Genomic DNA, 22,827 nt, shown 5'->3' with positions numbered 1-22,827 from the left:
GCGAATTGGTTTTTTGACAAAGGCATTGCTTTCATAAATTTGTGATTTATGTACTCGCATAGTACCTTTTCCATAATTTTGAGCATTACAGAGGATAAACTTATCGGCCTGAATGCTTTGGGGTTGGTTTTATCTCTCTTGCCTGCCTTCGGAATGAAGACAGCCCGGATTTGACGCCAATCGTTAGGTATGTGCCCCAAAATCAGACTCGCCTTAAAAATCTCAACCAAGGGTGGAACCAGTGTTTTCTCCTCTTTTTGGATCAACGCTAGAAATATTCCATCCATGCCAGGAGACTTAAATGGCTCGAAAGATCTCACAGCCTTTCAACCCTGGCCCGAGTGAAAGCTTCCTTTGCAACCTTTATTGCGTCTTTTTTAGACCCAGAAACCCATGATTGGATCTCTTGTGGATCTGAGACAGCAATTCCAGTGCCTTGGTCGCCGATGCTCGACTCAGGGATTGAATCAGGGAAGTGGATCTTTAACAATTCGCTCAGTGTATCGCTAGGCTCTACAGTGAGCGAACCATCCGTCTTTCGGATTTTTGGAGTCTGGCCACTACGGGTGTATTCTCTATGCTTTCACACATTAGAATCCACGATTTCCGTTTGGCTGACCTTATTTCTTTGTTGTAGTTCGTCAGGGCCTTTCTGTATAGGCTCCAATCGCCGGTTCGCTTAGCACGATTGAACTCCCTACGCGCAGTTTTCCTAAGCTTCTCAAGAGTTTTATTCCACCATGGAACGTCTCTACTCGAACTAGTTGATTTAGTTGGACAGCTCTCTTGGTAGGCGTTAAGGATTTTGTTTTTAATGGATTTGGACGCATCTTCCAATTGTGTTATGGACTTGATGTGACTTTCTATGATGTACTCTTCGGATCGTAGGATAGCTGAGTAGGATTCCCAATCAGTTTTCTTAGGATCTTTAAACGTTTTTCCATCGTTAGACCCCTTCCCATTCGAAGATGATGTGTTTATTGTCTGACATTGATATTTCTTCAGAAACATGCCAGTTTTTTATTTTATCAGAGATAGACCGACTACATAGAGTCAAGTCCAAAACTTCCTGACGAATGGAGTTTTCAAACGTGGGCTTGTCACCAACATTACAAATGTCAATGTTCTTGGAAGAGAGAAACTGTAACAGGTACTCACCTCTGGTGTTTATATTGGTACTTCCCCATACGGTGTGATGTGCATTTGCGTCGCACCCTATGACGAAGGGGATGTTGTGTCGGTGGCTGTAGGCTACGAGCGCAGCTATTTCTGGAGGAGGGATTTCGTCCACGTCACCTGGGAAGTATGCCGAGACCACCAAGATCTCTCTACTCCCTCTGGCGGAAGGTACCTCCATCCTGACCGCTACGATGTCCCGTTTTATGAATTCTGAAATTGGAAAGTATTTACAGTTGTTATGTAATAAAATAGCCGCTCTAGGAGAAAGCTGGCTGTCATCATATACCAACTTACATGAGTGTTGTGGAATACCTTGTATTCTGGATTTATTGACCCATGGCTCTTGAATGAGGGCCACGGTTAAATTCTCTTTGGTGAACCTCCGACAGAGCACACCCGTGGCGCTCTCAGCATGGTGGAGGTTCACTTGCAGAACTTTAGTCGCCATTTCCGGGGTTCCGCTTTTTCCGGACGACGACTGTCCGGCTTTGGATGTTGCGGATCATCAGGATGTCGTTTGGTATTACAGTCTGGGTTTCTCTCTTCCTGTAGCAACCTGGCCCGCCAGTTTCGCCTCTGTGGTCAAACTGTCGCTTTTTGCACCCCCTTTGCCCTGTTTAGATACCTTTGGTTTGGTACCACTAGAGCAGGGGGTCGCATGTAAGCTTCGAGCTTTTCCTTTAGAGGCGGACAGACTAGACTTTATGGTGCTTTTGGGGTGAGATTTACTAACCTCGCTTGAACCGGAGGCTTCCTCAGATTTCTCTTGGGTCGGCCTTCCAGTTAGCCGAACCTCGCCCGAACAGGAGGCCTCCTCAGATTGCTCTTGGGTCGGCCTTCCAGTCGGATTGGCGGTAGCGGCAGTCGGTTGATCTGTAATCTTCCTTAGTTGGATTTCACCAAATCGGTAGTTGAGGGTGTATTTGGACTTCTTCAACTTTTCCATCGACGCACCCTCTACTGTGAAGATCCATTCAACATGAATATCTTTCAGAATGGATCGTTTCACAATACGCCAATTAGTTGTTGTGATGTCATTTTAGCTTTCTATGAGAGCCTTTATTCGGTCGTCATCATAGCTGGAGCTTTGTGGGAAGAATGCTCGGATCATCTCTGGACGTGGAATCGCCACTTCGTCCATTGCCATCAGCTCTGCACCTTCCCAGGGTTTCATGGATGGGGATATTCTCTTTAACCACTCAGCAGTCTCTTGATCCTTACAGATTAGAACCATGTAACCGGACTTGTAGATGAGGTTGTTGAATTTGGGTTTTATTGGCTCGTTTCGCTGTTGAACTACTCTGAGCAGGAGTGCTTCTTGTAGAAGGTCTAGCTGGGCTGTAGTGAGTTGGACGGTGGGAAAGTCTTTGGGTATTATCCCGACCTTCACGCTTTTGGCCATATTACTGTAGCTGATACCAGCTGTTTTTCTCATGGGTGGGTTTCGTTGTCCAGACACGTTTTTCTGAGGCGCGCGGTTTGAGGACTGTTGGGCGCGCTCTCTCGGATCCAGATGGTGCTTCACCCTTTTTGTTTGGGGTCCTCTGTGGCGGATTTGTCTAGGTCGTTTCTCGAGCGTTTTGAGGAAGTGGGCTCGCTCTCCTTATTCAGGATTATGGACAAGGCCTCATTCCGGTCTTTTCCCTTCTCCCGGAGAGTTCTAAGCTGCTTCCTCTGCGAGCGTGTGAGTGTGGGGATTTTCTTTCTCGGAGCACCCTTGGCTTCCGTAGAACCCTTGTTATCTTCGGATCCTTTGCTACTTGCTAAAGATTTTTGGGGGTTGATGATGATCCTTATACCATCATCTTCGTTATCTTCCATGTCCAACAGGTTGGAGTCGGTCGATGAGGGGGGTTGTAGATCTGGATCATCTTTGTCGAAACATGTGCTGCTCCGGGAGATAGGCGTTGAGGGGCAGGATATTTCCATCTTCTCCTGCGAACTACTGAGTAGCTGGTCTTCGGTAAGGCCAAGCTGACTCAGAGTATTCTCCACTTCGCTCTCACACGACTGAGAGAGGCAGTCGTCACCTTGAGGGTTGTTTGTAGAATTTGTCTTCATTTTTGTCCCACGAGTAGCTAGGAAATAAATGTCCGCTGCACCAGTGCCCCGCCGTAGTGCAGTAAGGGCTGCTTACTGGGGTGTTCGCCCTGGTGCACCCCAGGCTCCGTTCGCGGTTGAGCATGTTTAGAACCCCCTCAACCATTCAGCCCTCGGCACGGGTCGCATGACACCTTGGCATTGGGGTTTATCCATTTTTGCTTTACACGATGGCCATGAATAACAGCCATCGCAACCTTCCTCCTTTACCAGGGCTTAGGACCTGTAGCTCAAGTTCTCAATAGTTTCACAATCTTTCGGACATGTAACTACAGCGAACCATCATTGCTAGCGGAGTTAGCGAATCGACGTCAGGACATATCGTGGCACTAACATCGACTCTGACCACTATCTGGTGACAGTGGTGGAAATGTTCGCCTCACGAGTATACTCGCGAGTGAATTCACGTTATATTGATACATGCGATATGTGTGGGTTTGTTTACATGGATATTTTAGTTCATCGAGGGCTCGCAAACAAAAACGACTATGGATAGGAATTCATTGAGAGTCTATGACATAAGAAAACACTGCAATGTTTTGGTTCGCGAGTAAAGCAACGCAGCATTGTTCAGAAGAAGAAGAAGTTTTACTCGCGAGTCTAGATGCATGCATTGTATGAACGTATAATTAAACAAAATATTATGGCGTAGTTTCAAACTGATATTACCAGCTGAGCTAAAGTGCGTAGCGAAGGGTGTCGATAAGTTGTCTTGTCACCTGGTAATACGGGTGATACGGAACATAAAAGTCGCTTTGTTTGAAACAATGTTGAACAGCATTTATTGATAATTAGACATGGGCCTTCGGATCCGGAATTGTTAAAATGATCCGGATCTTTGATGTAAGCGAATGATTCGTAGCTCACTTTTGACAAATCCGGTTCACCAATCTGTAAATTATCCGAACATTTTGATACATGTGGTATATTTAGTATATTTAGAAATATACAATTATTCTCAATCCGGAGACGAGCCAGCCTCGGGCTGCAAGTCTCCTAAATAAAGACAAAAAAAATAAAAAATATTCTCCATCCACTATACCAAAAGTTTTGAGAAAGGTGAGAAAGAAATTCAAAATGTACTACATAGGAATTTATTATCGATAATACACCTCTTCCAGGTTCCGGTGATCCATCCTATTAAATAAGCTAAGGCAACTCACTTGGGGTCATTTAAGCCCATCTGGCGATTATGTGGTCACTATTCATTAAATTTGGAAACATTATCAAAAAAAAAACATCTATGGTTTCATCTTTTTATTTCTTTCATTGGCACTGCATTGCCACTGTGTGTTGCCGTCTTGGATTGTTAACTGTAAGTCACAGTTGGATAAATTTGTTGTCTTCGATTCGAACACCTCCACATGCCAAATTTGGTTCTACTTGCTTGATTAGTTCTTGATGCAGAAATTTCTCTCTTTTCTCTTCCAGAGTGGGAGAGGTCTCGATCCACCACAGAAACATTTCTTGTCTTCAAAAACCATCATATTCCAAATTTGGCTCCTTTCGCTTATTTAGTTCTCGAACTATGCAGAAATGTCTGCTTCATTTATATGGGAGCTCCTCTTTCCAGGAGGGGAGGGGTCTCGAACTTTCTCAGCAAATACTTCCACATCAAAAATATCGTTCTAAATGCCTGATTAGCGCTCGAGTTATGTAGAAATTTGTGTTTTATTTGTGAAGAATTCCCCTCTTCCATAGGGGGAGGGGTGTCGAACCACTAGAAACATTTTTTGTCTTCGAAAACCTTCACATGCCGAATTTGGTTCCGTTTGCTTGATTAAATTTCGGGTTATGCAGACATAACCCAACCCCCACCCACCCCCCCACCCAAGAGACAAATTTTTAAGAATTTTTTTTTCGAAAAAAAAATGTTCGGAAACCAACCCCCCCACCCCCCCAGACCAACTTTCTGGCTACGCCACTGTCTCAAGCTATGTAGAAATTAATGTTTAATTTATATGGGAGCCCTCCTTTTCAGAAGGGGAAGGGGTCTTGAACCATCGTAAGAATCTTCCCTCCTCGGCTCCAAAATCTCTATATTTTTCGGTACAGGTTCGGTTCGGTACGATCAGTTCAGCAGTTTCCGAGTCTATAAGGGTCAGACAGACAGAATTTTATTTTTATGTAGATTGGAGAAGATAATAAGAAAAAGTTGTTTAAGAATCTCGAATGAAATGAAAGTCTTCAGAAAACACGAAAAAATAGGATTTAAAAATCTTACGTTTATTGAAAAAAATTGAAACAATGTACTTGTTTGACAAGTTATTTTACATAAAATAGTTTGGAAATTAATCATTTTTAATTTGTATCGTTTGTAATTATTATTCTTGATGTAAACGAGTCCTTCATTCTATCTCTTCTTTTAAGCACTGGTTAAAACCAGTATTCAATCTTCTATTTTTCTTTAAGTTTCTACTTCGGTTTTATATTTTTGCTCGTACTCCTTTTCGACAATTCCAGTTTAAACTGTTGTGTGTTTCGATGAATGTTGTTGACATCATAAAGCAGGTGCTGATGTTGGAAGTTCCTCCAAAGTGCTTTTATCTTTGTTGAATATGTATGCCAGCGCTGGTTTTACAAGTGTGCTGTTTGTTCGTACCTTGAGCACATACTGTAGACTTTTTGAGCTCAGCTTGTTTCTCGATTTGGTTAAAATTGAACCAAAAAGGTTGAAATCCCTTTCTACAGAGCATTGGGTCGCAGGTACACCAAAAATTACTTTTGCGACCATCCACAGCTGCGACTCCTCAAATCGTTTACCCGCCCAATACTGAATTATATTGAAAGGCTTATCAGCGTCAATTCGAGCCTGATATTGAACACTTCTTAACTTCAGTTCCAGTGTTGTAAGTTGAACCGTTTGAGAAGCCCCGGATCCAATTGTGCGAGTCAAATATTCATTCAGACTGAATTTATTGGATGTTGGAGATTCGGTAGTTATTTCGTTTAATGAAGTATTTGCGGCGTTTGAATCATTTTCATTGGGTACATTACCTCCGGGTTTGATTCGAGCCCAAATTTTCAAACAAAATTTCTGAAAAAAATAACATTGATTATCCAATAAAACACATCAATTGGGGAACACATTGAAGTGTTTAAATTTGGGTTAGTATTATAGAGGATTCTTACCACAACGTCATCTTTCTGCGCTGCAGAGAGCAAATTGGACCCATTGAAATTGAGCCGAGGGTCAAAATACACAGCCGCTCGAAAAATGCGATTGCAGAAAAGTTTCTGCTGACGTTGATCCATTGCTGTAATTAAGTGTGCTTTGAACCTGTTGGAATTCTCCAACTCCCAAATTATGCCGTATGCTCGAATCCATTCGACGTAAAAATCAGAAAGAGTGTGCTCGAGTTTCTAAACTGCGATTGTACATTGATACAGCGGATTGAATGCGGTAACATAATCTTCGATGAATCCCCAATAGTTGGACAGGTCTGTAAGGTAAAAATGAGAGCGTATTAATATACGTACAAAGCATATCATATGTGAATGTGTTTCACCTAAATCCGGGTACTGCGTTCCCAGCTTCTCGAAGAACGATCTTCCCTTACTCAACTCCAGAAGCATCTTATAATTCGAGTTCCAACGAGTTTCATTCGGAAGCGGTGGGTATGTCCCTCCTTCGCTTACGTCGAAAAATGTTTTGTACTCAGTCGACCGAAACTTTTTCACCTTCTTCCTGATCTCTCGGAGTGCTGCTTTGTGTACACTCTGCTTACAAACGTCATGGACTACCAGCTGGGTCGTATGTGCTCCGCATCGGACAGCCGTAATAAATTCATCTGGCGCAAAATCCTCAAGGACACGTGCCCACTCTTGATCAACAAGCTTCTCTGGAGAATCGATATCGAGCACATCTGAGTCATCGACTTCAATTTCGTTCAACGGAATTTTTTCGAACTGCTCGGAATCCACATAGTAATCGATTGCCGATTCGCTCAGGGCAGATAGCAACTTCACTAGTTTAACCATATTTGAAGCATTATCTATAGTAACAGCAACGATTTGACAAACGTCGACACCAAAGAACTTCAAGATTTTAAGCAATTCGTCTTTAAGGTATTGGCTGGTGTGTCGGTTATGCAGCTCAATAATGCCTAAAAAAGCAGAGGAATAAAGAAAAACAACTTATTTATGGAAAAGAATAAAACACAATACTCAAACAATGAAAGAAGTGTTTAGGGAAGATCCATTAATTACGTAACAAAAAAATTGGCTATTTTTAGACCCTCCCCCCCCTATGTCACGCTTTTTGTAAAAACGATCTGAAAATTTTGTATGAATTCTCACACTTCAGGCAACCCCCCTCTCCCTCTAAGGGTTACGTAATTAATGGATGTTCACTTAGTACGGATGGCAAAAAGTTTGTAAAAAAAAATGCTGATTAGTTTGTGAAACCAGATAATGATAGCCAACAAATAAATTAAAGCTAACAAAGCCTGTTTTTTGGAGCTTACCGAGATTTCGCTTTACAACAGCCCCAGTGTTGTTGATGTACTGACAGTTGATACCAAGCATACTTCGGTACATTTTCGAAACGATGTCCATCTTGAGTGAAATCATCAACCCATGCAGCTCCTGAATTATAAGGCAATCGATACCCTCTGCCGCTTTCGCCACATACTGTTTGATGTTGTGTCTGTTGACAGTTAGATTGAAAGCTTTCAGCAATGGTTCCACAATTTCTTGGAAACCATCCCATTCCGTGAATTCGAAAGGAAGCCCATGTATGGTAACCATTTTTACCACTCCTCCTATCAGTCTTTGTTTCGTCATCCGTATCGTTATCGCTGGTTCCGCATTCGAGCTGCTATGCTTCGCAGCAGCTGGACCAATGCATAGGAGTTCATAGGCAGCTGGGTGACACAGCCGGAAGTGACGCTCGAAGTTTGTTTGAAGGAACAACTTCTGCGAGTATTCACAATTATCCACCAACACACAGCGAATATTATGTTTTCCATTCACAAATAGCTCCTGTGTATAGTTTCTGATAATTGAACGCTTCGAGGGATTTCTTGATTCACCAGGTTTTCGCTCGACAGTCGTCACTTCGGTTCCCGCAGCCATCACAACAACTTCCATGGTAGCCGGATTACTTTCCGCAACATCTGGCGAATGATATTCACTGGACTCATCCATTTTAAAGGCACTTCAGATATTCACACCCACGCCAGAAATTCTTCATCGGACGGCATTAAAAACGAAAACAGCGAAAAATCGAAACAGCACAGCTAGCGCGGCGGCAACGATGACACTCAACGCATTCGATCATAACATTTGGAAAGAGCTTATTTTAATATGAAGAATTGGAAGTAAACAGTTGAGAAAAGTATTTTGAGATATTGTCTAAATGTATTGTCTGATTTCTTTTAATATGAATAGCAAAAATACACTAAATTTAACAGTTTTATTGTTTTCATGCAAACATTGTTCCATGTTTTTTTCGGATATATTTTCCCAGTGTCTACAAATTTCGTTTTATATATCACATCATTATTATTCAATTATTTTTAGTCATAGTAGTTGATGATAAAACTAATTTTAGTATAATTCGCAAGTAGAAATAAACAAAAAGTCGGTCGTTGAATGCATAAAGCTTCTTCTTCTTATATGGTTTTACATTCCAACCGGAACTTGGCCTGCTTTTGAACTTAGTATTATATTACTGAGAAAATAGTTATTTATTGAAAGCTTTTCTATGCCCTCCATTAAAAAAACATAATGGAAATTTTAAAAGTTCATTGCTAAATAACAATTCTGTTTCCGGCAAACGGTAATATGTAATAGGCACTTTTGAAAACATCAGCTCTATTAGAGAGTATATGGTTCATTTGGGACGCGATGAACTCTTCATTGTGGAACACATGTCAAAACATGACTCACGAGTAAAAGCCATGCTTGTTTACAAATGCTCGTGAACCAAAACAGGTTAGATATTTTGACTGCAGATTGTTCGCGAGTAAACTGCTAAGAAGGAATAAAAAAAAGGAGACATGTTCACGTATTTCCACCACTGCTGGGAAGCAGTGTTACGATAGACGGGAATACCTTCGAGGTGGTCGAGGAATTCGTCTACCTCGGATCCTTGCTAACGGCTGATAACAATGTCAGTCGTGAAATACGAATGCGCATCATCTGTGGAAGTCGGGTCTATTTCAGGCTCCAGAAGAAATTGCGGTCAAAAAAGATTCGGCACCGCACCAAATGTGTCATGTACAAGACGTTAATAAGACCGGTTGTCCTCTACGGACATGAAACATGGACAATGCTCGAGGAGGACTTGTAAGCACTCGGAGTATTCGAGAGACGAGTGTTAGGACCATCTTTGGCGGTGTACAAGAAGACGGTGTGTGGCGACGAAGAATAAACCACGAGCTCGCCCAACTCTACGGGGAACCCAGTATCCAGAAGGTAGCTAAAGCCGGAAAGGTACGATGGGCAGGACATGTTGCAAGAATGCCGGACAGCAACCCTGCAAAGATGGTGTTTGCTTCCGATCCGGCAGGGACGAGACGACCTGGAGCGCAGCGAGCGAGATGGGCAGACCAGGTGCAAAACGACTTGGCGAGCGTGGGGCGTATTCGAGGATGGAGAGATTCGGCCTCGAACCGTGTATTGTGGCGTCAAATTGTTGATTCAGTGTTATCTGTTTAGATGTAGACTAAATAAATGAATGAATGAGAAGTGAGACGTCTCACTTCTCACTCTTCAATTTTCTCTTCTCACTTTTGACAGCGAGAAGTGAGAAATGAGTAGTGAGACGTCTCACTTTTCATTTGTCATGTGAAAAGTGAGTAGTGCGAAGTGGGTAGTGAGACGTCTTACTGCTCATTTCGCGCTTTTTACTTTTTACAGTGAGAAGAAAAAAATGAAGAGTGAGAAATGAGACGTCTCTCTTCTCGTTCCTAATTTCTTACTTTTCAAATGAACTTTTCGGCCAAATGACCCAATAGGCCGTTTCGGCCAAACGACCCTTTCGGCCAAATGAACCTTTCGGCCAAACGGATTGAAAAGGCACTTTATAAAAATAAATCTGACATAGTTTATAAGGATCGCCACGACAAATGATCGTGAAAGGTGTACAAGGTAAAATGTTAATGAGCAAGGAAAGAATAATTTTCAAATTTCTGGATTGTATTCTGAATTCATTTTCAATTCAGTGAAACCACTCACAATCGATTGTACACCAATCGCCCGAAAGCCATTCGAATAAGCCATCCCCCGAATGAATTGATTTTACATAAAATAAGAAGGAGATGAAGTAATATCTGTATCGGGAACCTACAACCACGAACCAAATGCGCTGGAAATCCATTCTGTTCGATACCGAACCAAACTTTCTCAACGAGCGGCGAAGTGCAGAGACAAACCTGATGCAGTTATCAGAGCTGTATCGGAATCAACACAACCTGAGGGGACTATCAAAATTTCCGATTATTGATAATTTTCCCTTCTTATATTCTAAATGCGGTTCTTCTAGATTTTACTCTTGGTTTTAAATCAGAAAGAACAGCATGTGAAATTAAGATAGAAAATATTGATACAAATAGCGCTGAGAAGCATTGTTGAAATAAAAATAGCTTCGGGTAGTATTAAAAACTTCCTTCAGCAAATAGAAATAGAACCGCACAGCACGAAAGCACAGTGGCGAAGATCGTTTTTAGCTCGTTTATTTAATAATACTTTTACTATATGGTTTTGCCTCATGATGTCTTCCAGATATTTCATCTGTTAGTTAATGCGCTGCTGAATAGGTATTCATCCTTATGATCGATCTCCCTAAAAGTGAGATGAAAAGATTTTTTTTTTCACTTTGCGGTACACGAGGTTTGTGTCTTCACAAAAGTTTAGCAAAACTTCTTGTGAAAAACTTTGTCGAAGACGCCAAGCTCGTAATTTCATTACTTTTGGAGACATATTACTATTTATGCCAACAAGTTTTAAACATGTTCATCATATAGCCATACAGGCATATGGAGACGCATGGTGTATTGTTTCATCAACTTCTTGGAACTAAACTTTTTGTGCATACCAGTGAGATCATATTTGCATGAAGCTATTATCAAAACAACCTGGCATGATGTTAAAGCCTACATGAAGTTCCACATGTAAACTTATTTTAAACTTTTAAATGAAGTCATCATTGATAAAAAATAAGTACGATGCGCGATCGTCTATGGTTAAACTTGGACTGACTTTATTAAGCGTTCATACATTTTAATTCGGTAGGAAAGAATAATGCATCACCGCGCGTGTTGTATTTCATGCAAGGTAGTCAAAGTCTACACTTGCATTATATGTAAAATGAAGCCTGCCTATGAAGGATGGCACGTTGTAGCTGATGTCAGCTTTTGTTAATTCCCGTGAGAGAATTATTGGAAATCAAATAACTTTGGTTTGCATAAAATAAGTAATGGAAAATTCCACTACACGCAAGAGTAATGTCAAATTACCGGAGATTGGGAAGGCGCATATTAATGGAGATAAATTGGTTTATTTTAGGACCAAAATTTTATACCAGAGAAGGTTGAGCCGATTCAAATTTTCTTCCAAGTGCAAATCATAATCGCATGGTGACGGGAGAATCAAGAATGTCGTTTAATCCATTAAGATAAAACGAACAACCATGCTTTCACCATTATTTTACATGCAATTGAATCATTTCACACCATTCGGGCGTTTTTTCTCATGGCCTATTAATGAAACTTATTTTTAATGCGTTAGAAAGTCATGAAAACCATGACTCCCTACACGGTGAAATGTAGCTAGTTTTGTAAATTTGGCATCTACACATTGAAATGGTTCGATATTCTATACAAATGTTTTTTTTTGTTTCAGCTGCCTACGATTTTGAGACAAAATTTGGGATATAAACCAAGAAAAGGTGGTGGCGCATTTTACCCAACCGGTGCATTTTATACATATGTACAATCATCAATAACAATATTACTAATCTATTCCAAAGAGCAACTACAGCTAACCGGCGCCTGCTTCTTACCCATCTACGATCTACTGCGAAGCGTCGCACACTACTTGATATTCCTTGATAGCCTTTTGGACTGTTCTCCCCTATGGATGTGCCATATTTGAATGAAGTTTTTGCGATGGCATCCGCCACTCTGAATTTACGTTCTTTGAATATGAATCATAATTTGAAAATGCTTACAAAAACATAAACATTGGCTGATTTTCCAGAACACCCAGTTATTCCGGAGGAGCTATTATTTTTGAATTTTCGGGTAATCGAGTCCAGAAACAGAATCATTAAACATGTTAAACCAAGTGTTAAACATACCAATATCCGACATTGGATACACATAAATCCAGAAGATTTATGAAGATATATTATTCAGTGTATTTCCGGTTTTACAACACCTTAATAAACATACAATTTTAAAACTTTAAGTACAGTCTAATGTTAGTTTCTCACAATTAGATGCTAATCAATAGTTGTTTCCTCTCTTCCCGTCAACACACGCTACCGGATCATCAAACGCCGTCAAAACCATCATCACCATCAACGTTGACCCACTGGAACTACACTCGCAACTATCAAAACAACAATTTCCTGCTTCTTGCTGCTTACGTGCGGTTGTTCAACTTTCTCAACGAAACCCAAATATACAAAACACCGACTCTATGAAAAAAAATCTACACAACCCTCCGGCTCAAACGGTCCCAACTCTCCTTCGTAAAATTCATTGCCACAAACGGACAAACCTCATTACCACTCATGGTATCTCGATATTTTGGCTTTGTATTTTCCTTTTGAATGTCCCACAAAAAATATAACAATCCCAATCTTCTGATTCCGGATATCCCTTCATCTGCCTGACAACGACTCCATAAAAACTACATTCAAACGATCCCGTTCACCTGCCCATCCACCCCCCGACTCCGGAACTGACATTCGCATAATGTTATTGAAACATCCGGTGTCTCTCCAATCCCGCCCAACCTCCCGAACAATGAAAACACACAAAACAAACCGCAAATACAACCCCGAACACGCCGACGATGACTGCTGCCATGCCAACAACAGGTCGGTTGGGTGAAGAACCGAACAAAGGCGATACAGGCCATCCACGAGCAGGTTATCACCCACATCGGTGACGGTGTCGCACGCGGACCTCAATACCTGGAATCTGCACATCAAGTCGGTGATGGAGGACCAGGGCGGCTACTAATGCAACTGAACACCGACCCGATGAAGAGCCAGGTGAGTGGCGATGCTAAATATTGAACGTCAACCATTTATTCAATATCATGGGAAAGTGGAAGATTTATTTGGTTTCTTTTTTGTGATGATAAGGAAAGGACGGATTTTCGTTTCGACATATCCTTCTAAAATGATATATTGACCGTAATATATATATAATTATTTTTCGAGTAGACATAAAGTTCTTCGAAACATTGAAATATCAATCCTATGTTTTGGGACTTCGGAAATACTAGTAGTTAGTTACATGTGTATCATCATGTGGAGGGCCCTTCTTAGCCGAGAATCAAGTGGTGAGGTGAAAGTAGGAAACATGATGAGGTGAGGTGAAAGTAGTGACACATGATAATTATAATGTGGGGCATGGCATTAAGAAGTGATGGTGAGCTATGACAAAAGGAGGGAAGAATAGAGAGGGAAAGGAAAGAAAGAAAAAAAATCAAGTAAGACGAAAAAATAGAGAGAAAGAATCAGGAAGAATGAAGAGAGATAATAGGAAAAAAACATTTACTGTTTGTTTGCGTAGTACCCACCAATTACAACCCTGTTGTGCAACCGGCGAACGTCAGCTTCTCGATAGCCAGACAGTTGTTTACATCTGATATACCATTGTTCTTACGGACTGTACTCTACCGGTGCAGCGATCGTCGATAGGTATATAATTGGATAGAGGTATCTAACCACGGAAGGCTCTGCGCTATGCATCGTATTGGGATGAGAGTCTTTAGAGAGACTAAGCATATGGAGATTTGGGCTGAGTCGAATGATGGGAATTAGAGAAGACGCCAGTTGGAATGTACATAGGTCAGAGAAGATTAGTTAGTTGCAAAGGGGTCGTCGGAAATCTGTATCGCTTGCTGATATGCATGAAGAATTGTGTGATTTGAATTAAAGTAGTTATAATGTCGGGAAATAAATGGGTGTGGACTGAATTAGTGTAAGAATAAACTGTTTTGGGAATAAAGTGTACATTTTCTGGTATAATCGAGTTGTGCAGTGGTATGCTTAGTGAAAGAAGAACCATTAAGACAATCATTTACAAGACAAGGATTATTGTTTCCCTCAAGCCATATTGGGCAGTGTTCATTTCATACCACCCATCTGTGAGTCCAAATTACGTGTTGGTGTTCTGGCGATCATCATTTAGTTCCGCTGAATCGAAGGTAGATAGGAGCGGCCCAACATATTGGTCCTTCAGGCCGGATGAACTCCGATTGACATTTAAGATTTGGAACGACAAAACCTGAAGTTTACAAAGTTAACTTTTTGGAAACCCGAAGTGCATTGTGTACCATTGTCTGAATACAATCACTCTCTTGTGCCATCGTGGAACGTTGGAAACGCAGACATTACCTCAATGATTGGCATTTGGTCTGCTCCGGCTCTACAGCTACGACATTTTGGAATTTGTACACTACGGCATTCTGACAACATCTATGACTTGTGGCTCAATCGTTTGGAATCGACATCATACGGGAAGTTAGCATAGAATACTGAGTCTGGACGACTTTCTGTTTGCACAGGTAAGCTTTATAAACTCAGTATATGTCTGCCGAAGCATATTCCGCATCGATACTAACACAACAATCTCGACCCTACGACCATTCGGAACCTGCGTGACGAATAACGCGGAGACTCACCATACTGAAGTGCTCAAGATCACTACTCCGAGGCTACAACAAGGCAATTGGTGCTTCTTCAATTGGGGTTACAAACTGGTTTTGCCGCTGGACTTGACCTACCTTATCTTCAATTCAATTTGGAACGGGTAAACGGATGTTTGTGCCAGATACACTGAATCGGCACGTCTTCCTGTTTCCACAGGTAAGCTATTATATTCAGTATATGTCTCGGCCGAAGCCAATTCTGGAACGATACTAATTACGATTTCGACATTCACCTATCTACCTGTTCGAGCAACTTAATTGCTGTTGGGAGCGTGACTGGAACATTGCACCACACTGGACCTGACTACGACTAGATGACAATTGATGCCTTTTTACATACAGATTCTGCGACAACATAAAGTATTTCTGGACATCAGTATAGCAGCACGCCTGAAGAAGAGGTGGCGCAACGGTTTTCTGTCCAGGTAAACTATTTTAACAGTATATGTCTCGAAGCAAGGGCTCAGATATACACCTGATTAAATAAATTCATCCCTTCGAATGATTGTGCGTGATTTTCTGGCTGAGTAAATTGTGATTATCTCAGTCATAATTGTATAATTGGCTCTATCTTTGGAATTTATTGGCAAGGTTGGCCTGCCCATTTGTTTCTCCAGGTGAGACAACGTATATGTCCAGCCGTGGCTTGACACTTTTGATACTAAATCCTACCTTTCCTTTTGGTAAATCGTGTGACAATATTTTCGGAGTTGTTTGAGAACATCGAGCGATTGACGCAGTAGTATTTCGAACAGTTTGTGCTTGGGACATCACGCAACAGTTTTCCAGCTAGGTAAATTAACCTTGGACAGTATATGCCCTGTCAGTAAGGATCTGCGGAAGTCTACATTGCAATTTTGTATATTTTCTAACAATCGCTCTGGAGTCACTGCCGGCGACAGAAAGGAAGACAACTTCGCTGAAGGTGCTGATGACCAGATTGGGAGAGTACCAAAGTTCTTTCAACGACATTTGGGAATTCGTGGAAGACGTTCAAACGCCGTAGCTTTCGATATGTCCATCCGGATAGAGCGATTAGACGAACTGAGGAGAAGATAGAGAACTATTATCGAAGTGAAGTCACACTCCAGCTACAGCGAAGAAATACCCCATCGATAGCAGAAGGAAAGATTTCAGCGTGCGCTTCTACAAGATGAAGGCTTTCCTCATGGATCAGTTGAAACAGCTCGAGCCTACACCTATATTAGATCGGTCATTTCATGCAGGAGAATCATCAGTGAGGGGTAGTTTGATCACGCTCGCTTACCGCAGATTAGGTTGGGTTTTCAATGGAGACATTAATGAATGGCTCAGCTTTCGCGATCTGTTCACCTCACTAATTCACTGGAGAACAGATTTGCCTGAAATAGAAAAATTTCATTATTTGAAGGGTGTCTCAGGGTGAGCCAAAGGGCTTAATAGAGTCCGATCCAAATTACTAAGACCAATTACCAGGTTGCCTGGAACCTGTTGATTGAGCGTACAGCAATAGCAAACAGTTGAAAAAACGGCAGGTGCAGATTCATCTACCCTTCTTGCTAGGGAGTCAGTAGCTGATTTACACAAACTCGTCGACAGTTTCCAAAGAGCTGACAAACACTCGATCAGATAATTCACAGGAGACTACAGGACCTTCTTCTGATCAACCTGCTAATTTCGCGTCTGGATCCTACAACAAGAGAGGTTGGGAGAATTCTCATCGAGCAAGGACCAAGAAACCAAGGATCTGACTGGGTTTCTTCAGCGACGAATCGAGTACTAGAAGCAATACCACCACGAAGTGGACATCCGGGCGATGCAAAGGCATGCAGTTTCATCATCAACGCAGAAACCAAAGGCAATCGCAGTGAAAACTAGCAAACACTGTTCAGGAGTCCAGTAAAGGTTGCGTTTGCTGCTCGCGGACCATTTCTCTTTCAGTGTCCAGTATTTCAAAAATGACGTCATCTGACAAGGAGGCATTGTTACGTGCTCATGGCCTCTGCCGTAATTGCAAAGGATTGTCGTTCAAAATTCTCGTGCCGAAAATGCAGAGGGCCATCACACGCTAGTTTGCTTTCCTGAGAGAGATGGAAATGGGGCTGCGAACACTTCTACAAATACGTAACCTTCCTGCCAAGCTACCACAAGGCACGTCATCAAATCATCCTCAGATGGTCAACATGGCGATATCTGATGCCTATCTCAACTCTGCTCGATGTTTTTCGTCTCAGGCATTGCTAGCTACAGCGTGGTGATCATCAAAGATGATTACGGAAATCAGTTTCGGCGAGGCCCTTTGAACTCCGGATCAGGTGTACTTCCTCACCGAACTGAGCCAACGTCTGAAGGTGACTAGGAATACGGTGGACATTTCCGTCCTGGAATAGGCCAATCGGCGGCCAAGGTTAACCAGCGTGTCCGAGCTGTGGTGTGCTCAAGAGTTTCAAGCTACTCTCGTGAGTTCAATTTCTTGGTTCTTCGAAGAGTGACCATCTTCCACTACATCAATTGATCCCATAGGGTGGAAGATCCCAGACAGATCGAACTGGCTGATCCAACATTCTTTATTTCAAGAACTGTGGACTTGGTGCTGAGCGTTGAAGCATTTTTTGATTTCTTCGTGACGGGTCGGCAGTTACCATTGGGGATCAGTTACCAATCTTGACCGAGTCAGTATTTGGATGGGTCGTTTGCGGAGGAACTTCACTTTCAAGTCAAACGCCGATCACATGCCATATATCGCATCCAAAGAGTTAGAAATGATGGTGGCTCGATTTTGGTCCTGTGAGGAAATCGAGTTGTCAGGACATATTCTCCAAAACAAACCCGCTGTGAACAACTATATGTAAACACCGTTCAACGTGACACAGACGTCGATATCTGTATCCATTTAAGGATGGAGACGAATTCAAGTCTTTAGGTGAATCTCTTGATATCGCAATTCGACGTCTCCAAGGAACAGAGCGACGACTGGCAAAGGATGCCAGACTCGAGAGCAGTATACAGCATTTATGGAAGAATATTTGGCATTAGGGCACATGCAACCTGTGACGACACTCACGATGCGGTAAAGCGATGCTTTTACCGCACTGCAGTAAAGGAGGCGAGCCCACCACAAAGCTTCGCGTCGTATTCGATGCTTCTAGTAAGACGACTACAGGGTCTCATTGAACGATACTTTGCATGTTGGGCCCGTTAGCAAGAAGCTTACGGTCTATAATTCTGCGCTGCAGAACAAAGCAAGATTATGCTGGTGTCTGATATCGAAAAATGTTCAGGCAAATCAAGGTTTTCAGAAGACAGGCCATTGCATTGCATCTATGGCGAAAGCATCCAACTCAAGATGTTGTGACGTACGAACTTGGAACAGTGACGTACGGAACCAAATCAACGCCGTTTTGGCCACAAGGACGCTGCAACAGCTGGTGGCGGATGAGGGACAATGTTTCCCACAGGCAGCGAAGGCTATCTTGAAGACACGTACATGGATGACGTGATTACAGGAGCTGATACGATTGAAGAGGCGACAGATCTACGGAAGCAACTCGTAGAGATGCTGCAATGCGGAGGATTCCGCCTGCGAAAGTGGGCTTCAAACGAAGCACCAACATTGCAGGTTGACCCAACAAGAACTTGCATTCCGGATACAACAGGGATAGATAGATCCAGATTTCGCAGTTAAGACCTTGGGACTTACGTGGGTTCCATCACAGATGAATTTCGGTATCAGTTCAAACTTTCAGACTTGGACGTTGGAGATCAATTACCAAACGAGATTTTGGCATCGGTAGCAAGTTTATATGATCCTCCAGGCTTGCTAGGACCTGCGATCACGATGGCCAAGATCTTTCTCCAGAACTATGGACATGGAGGGAGCGAAGATGGGCATAAACTCGATTGGGATGACCAGTACCATCAACGGTGGGTGAGCGTTGGCGTAAATTCTACGAACTGCTACCAATGCTGAATCAAATTCGCATCAGCCGATGCAGTCATTCAAAGTCAGTCTCACTACAACTTCACTGTTTCTCGATGCTTCTCAACGTGCTTATGGGGGATGCATCTATTTACGTAGTCAGGATGCAGAAGGAACAACACTATTGAACTCCTAACATCAAAATCTAAAGTGGCGCCGTTGAGGTGCCAGACTATACTCGGTTGGAGCTCTGTGAGCTCTTCTCCACGCAATTATTCGAAAATGTTAGTCCCTCAAAGATGATGTCGCAGCGTATTTTTGGACAGACTCGACTTGCGTTGCGTTGGCTTCAAGCACCACCCCTCAGCGGCCCTTTCGTCGCCAACAGGGTTGCCAAAATCCAGGCAATCACGGAACATTTCAGTGGCTCACGTAGCGGTGTTCATAATCCGCAGATCTGATATCCCGTGGGCTATCTCCAGAGCAACTAATACGGAACCGATTTTGGTGGAATGGGCCAAATTGGTTAGAAGATGATGAAAGCGAGTGGCCTATAATGATTGATTCAACAGAGGAAGACGATAAGCTGATCGAAAAACGTACAACTACAGTAGCACAACAACAACTTCGGCAAAAACTTTATCGACACGTACATCAGTAAATTTTCTAATTATACAAATCTCGTACGATGCACTGCAGTGCGGCAACGATTGATAAGGCGTCTACAAAATCGGTTGGAGATTCCAAGAGAACCTCACTTGTTCGGAATTCCGAGTAGCAGAAAATACCCTCATTCGTTTGGTTCAACACGATTCCTTCCATGAGGTGCATTTCAATTGCAAATCGGCTGGTCTCTAGAAAATCACCTTTAAGTGGCTTCATCCGTATCTTTCCGAAGATCAGCTTCTACATGTTGGCGGAACTTATTCATTCAAACGAACCGAAAGTACGCATCCATTGGTCCTGCCGGCACCATCAGTTTACAAGACTGCTTATGGAACATTATCATCGCCTTTATTGTTGCATCCGGACCTCAACTTCTACTCACCACTCGTTTAAGGTTTTGGCCTTTGGGAGGTAGGAATATGGCTCTCAAGTTGTTCACCACTGCGTTACGTGCTTGCAAAAACCAACACCAGTGCCAATTTATGGGTGACTTACCGCCGTGCAGGGTCACTGTATCTCGTCCTTTTTCTAAGACGGCGTAGACCTATAATATATGTAGCCTGGTCCACGACGTGCTGCTGTGAAAAACTACGCTGCCCTATTCATTTGATGGCGACAAAGGCGGTTCATTTGAGCTCGTATGGTTATCCACTGACCGATTTCGCTACACTACGTCGGTTCATGGGTAGAAGAGGCAAGTGTACTGATATATTTAGCGACAACGGCACCAATTTTGTTGGGGCGAAATAAACTAAGAGCTTTCCTATTGCTAAAACGAACATCACCAACAAGCAATTTCCAACTATTGCACGAACCAAGGCGTCGGTGGCATTTCAGCCCACCGATTGCTCCCCATTTTGGTGGATTATGGGAGGCAGCGGTCCGATCTGCAAAGCATCATTTACTGCGCGTTGTAGGAGAAGATCCATTGAACCCTGAGGAATGTCGAGACACTGTTGGTTCAGGTCGAAGCATGTCTGAATTCTCGGCCAATTACACCGCTTTCAGATGATCCCAGTGATTTGGAACCACTGACGCCAGGGCATTTTTAATAGGCGCGTCACTGCAGGACCTTCCAGAACACGATTGGCAGGGCATTCCAACAAACCGATTAGATTATTACCAAAGCTCAACAGAAGTTTCAGTCTTTCTGGACTCGATGGCGTAAGGAATTAAGCCAACTGCAAGGACGTACGAAACGGCTGGGCCCGATAAATCGAAGTAGGTAGACTGGTGTAATTTGCGTAAAAATCTACCACCAATGCGGTGGAAATGGGAGAATCCATGAAATTCATCCAGGGCAAGACGATGTTGTACGAGTCGTGACACTAAAGACGAAAGATGGGCTAGCAACGACCTGTGGAAGAGTTTGTCTATTACCTAGGTTGGAGAACACTGAAACTGGCAATCTACAAGGAAATTGACCTGCATGCTTTCTTACAATCGAGATGATGTCATACCAGTCTTTCGAAGAGGAAGTGTTTTATTATCATTTCAGAAATTATTGTAATTTCAGGGTGGGTGAGGATGTTTGTTTGCAGTACCCAATTACAACCCTGTTTGCAACCGGCGAACGGTCAGCTTCTCGATAGCCAGACAGTTGTTTACATCTGATATACCATTGTTCTTCACGGACTGTACTCTACCGTGTGATCGTCGATAGGTATATAATTGGATGAGGTATCTAACCACGGAAGGCTCTGCGCTATCTCGTATTGGGATGAGAGTCTTTAGAGAGACTAAGCTATATGGAGATTTGGGCTAGAGTCGAATGATAGGGAGATTAGAGAAGACGGCCATTGGAATGTACATAGGTCAGAGAAGATTAGTTAGTTGCAAGGTCGTCAGGAAATCTGTATCGCTTGCTGATATGCATGAAGAATTGTGTAGTTTGTAATTAAGTAGTTATAATGTCGGGAAATAAATGTAGAGTGTGGACTGAATTAGTGTAAGAATAACTGTTTTACGGAATAAAGTGTACATTTTCTGGTATAATCGAGTTGTGCAGTGGTATGCTTAGTGAAAGAAGAACCATTAAGACAATCATTTACAAGACAAGGATTATTGTTTCCCTCTGAAGCCATATTGGCAGTGTTCATTTCATACCACCCATCTGTGAGTCCAAATTACGTGTTGGTGTTCTGGCGATCATCATTTAGTTCCGCTGAATCGAAGGTAGATAGGACCAGGCCCAACATTTACCTTTTCACTTCACACTCCATGCTTCACGCTTCCTGCTTCTCACTTCTCACCTCTAACAGTTCTAACTTTTTTCTTTCCACTATTTATTTATCACTTTTCATTTCTAATGAGTGGTGAGAAGTGACTAGTGAGAAATGAGAAGTGAATAGTGAGAAGTGAGATGTGCAAAGGGAGAAGTGAGAAGTTAAAGATAAGAAAAACCGAAGTGAGTGAAGTGATAGTGAGAAGTGAAATGTCTGATATCTAACTTCGCCTTTTCACTTCACATATTTCTCACTTCTCACTCCTTAATTAAATTCCTACTACTCACAAGTTGTTTCTTCACACTTCGCAATTCTCACTACACACTTCTTATAAATCACATTTCGCTCCTTGCAAACTAAGAATAAATTGAAAAGAAATAAATCGGATTTTGATTGGATTTGGATTGAATTTGGATTGAATTTGGATAGGATTTGGATTGGTTTGGTTGGTTGGTTGGTTTGGATTGGTTGGATTGGATTTGGATTGGTTTGGATTGATTTGGATTGGTTTGGATTGGTTGGATTGGTTGGTTGGTTTGGATTGGTTTGGTTGGTTTGGATTGGTTTGGATTGGTTTGGTTGGTTTGGATTGGTTTGGATTGGTTTGGATTGGTTTGGTTGGTTTGGATTGGTTGGATTGGTTTGGTTGGTTTGGATTGGTTGGTTTGGTTTGGTTGGTTTGGTTGGTTTGGTTGGTTTGGTTGGTTTGGTTGTTTGGTTGGTTTGGATTGGTTGGATTGGTTTGGATTGGTTGGTTGGTTGGTTGGTTGTTGGTTGGATTGGTTGGTTGGTTTGGATTGGTTGGATTGGTTTGGTTGGTTTGGATTGGTTTGGATTGGTTTGGTTGGTTGGTGGGTTTGGTTG

At 42.3% G+C, this 22,827-nt stretch overlaps 2 protein-coding genes across 6 annotated transcripts in view; one reads left to right on the top strand and one right to left on the bottom strand.

Annotated features, from left to right (window-relative positions):
* The window catches only part of LOC134205695 (lachesin-like), a 678,152-nt gene that overhangs the window by 454,600 nt on the left and 200,725 nt on the right, over positions 1 to 22,827 (top strand). The window lies entirely within an intron of this gene.
* Positions 5,722 to 8,427, bottom strand: LOC134218522 (uncharacterized). Its single transcript, XM_062697634.1, has 3 exons — positions 7,746 to 8,427; positions 6,789 to 7,385; positions 5,722 to 6,722 (listed from the first exon to the last, which is right to left on the bottom strand). The coding sequence occupies exons 1-3, from the start codon at positions 8,425 to 8,427 to the stop codon at positions 6,643 to 6,645; spliced, it is 1,359 nt and encodes a 452-aa protein (XP_062553618.1). The 3' UTR covers positions 5,722 to 6,642.

The sequence above is a fragment of the Armigeres subalbatus genome, chromosome 1 (assembly GCF_024139115.2).
Source record: "Armigeres subalbatus isolate Guangzhou_Male chromosome 1, GZ_Asu_2, whole genome shotgun sequence".
NCBI lineage: Eukaryota > Metazoa > Arthropoda > Insecta > Diptera > Culicidae > Armigeres > Armigeres subalbatus.
Note: the sequence above shows the minus strand (reverse complement) of the source record. Positions and strands in the feature narration are given on the sequence as shown.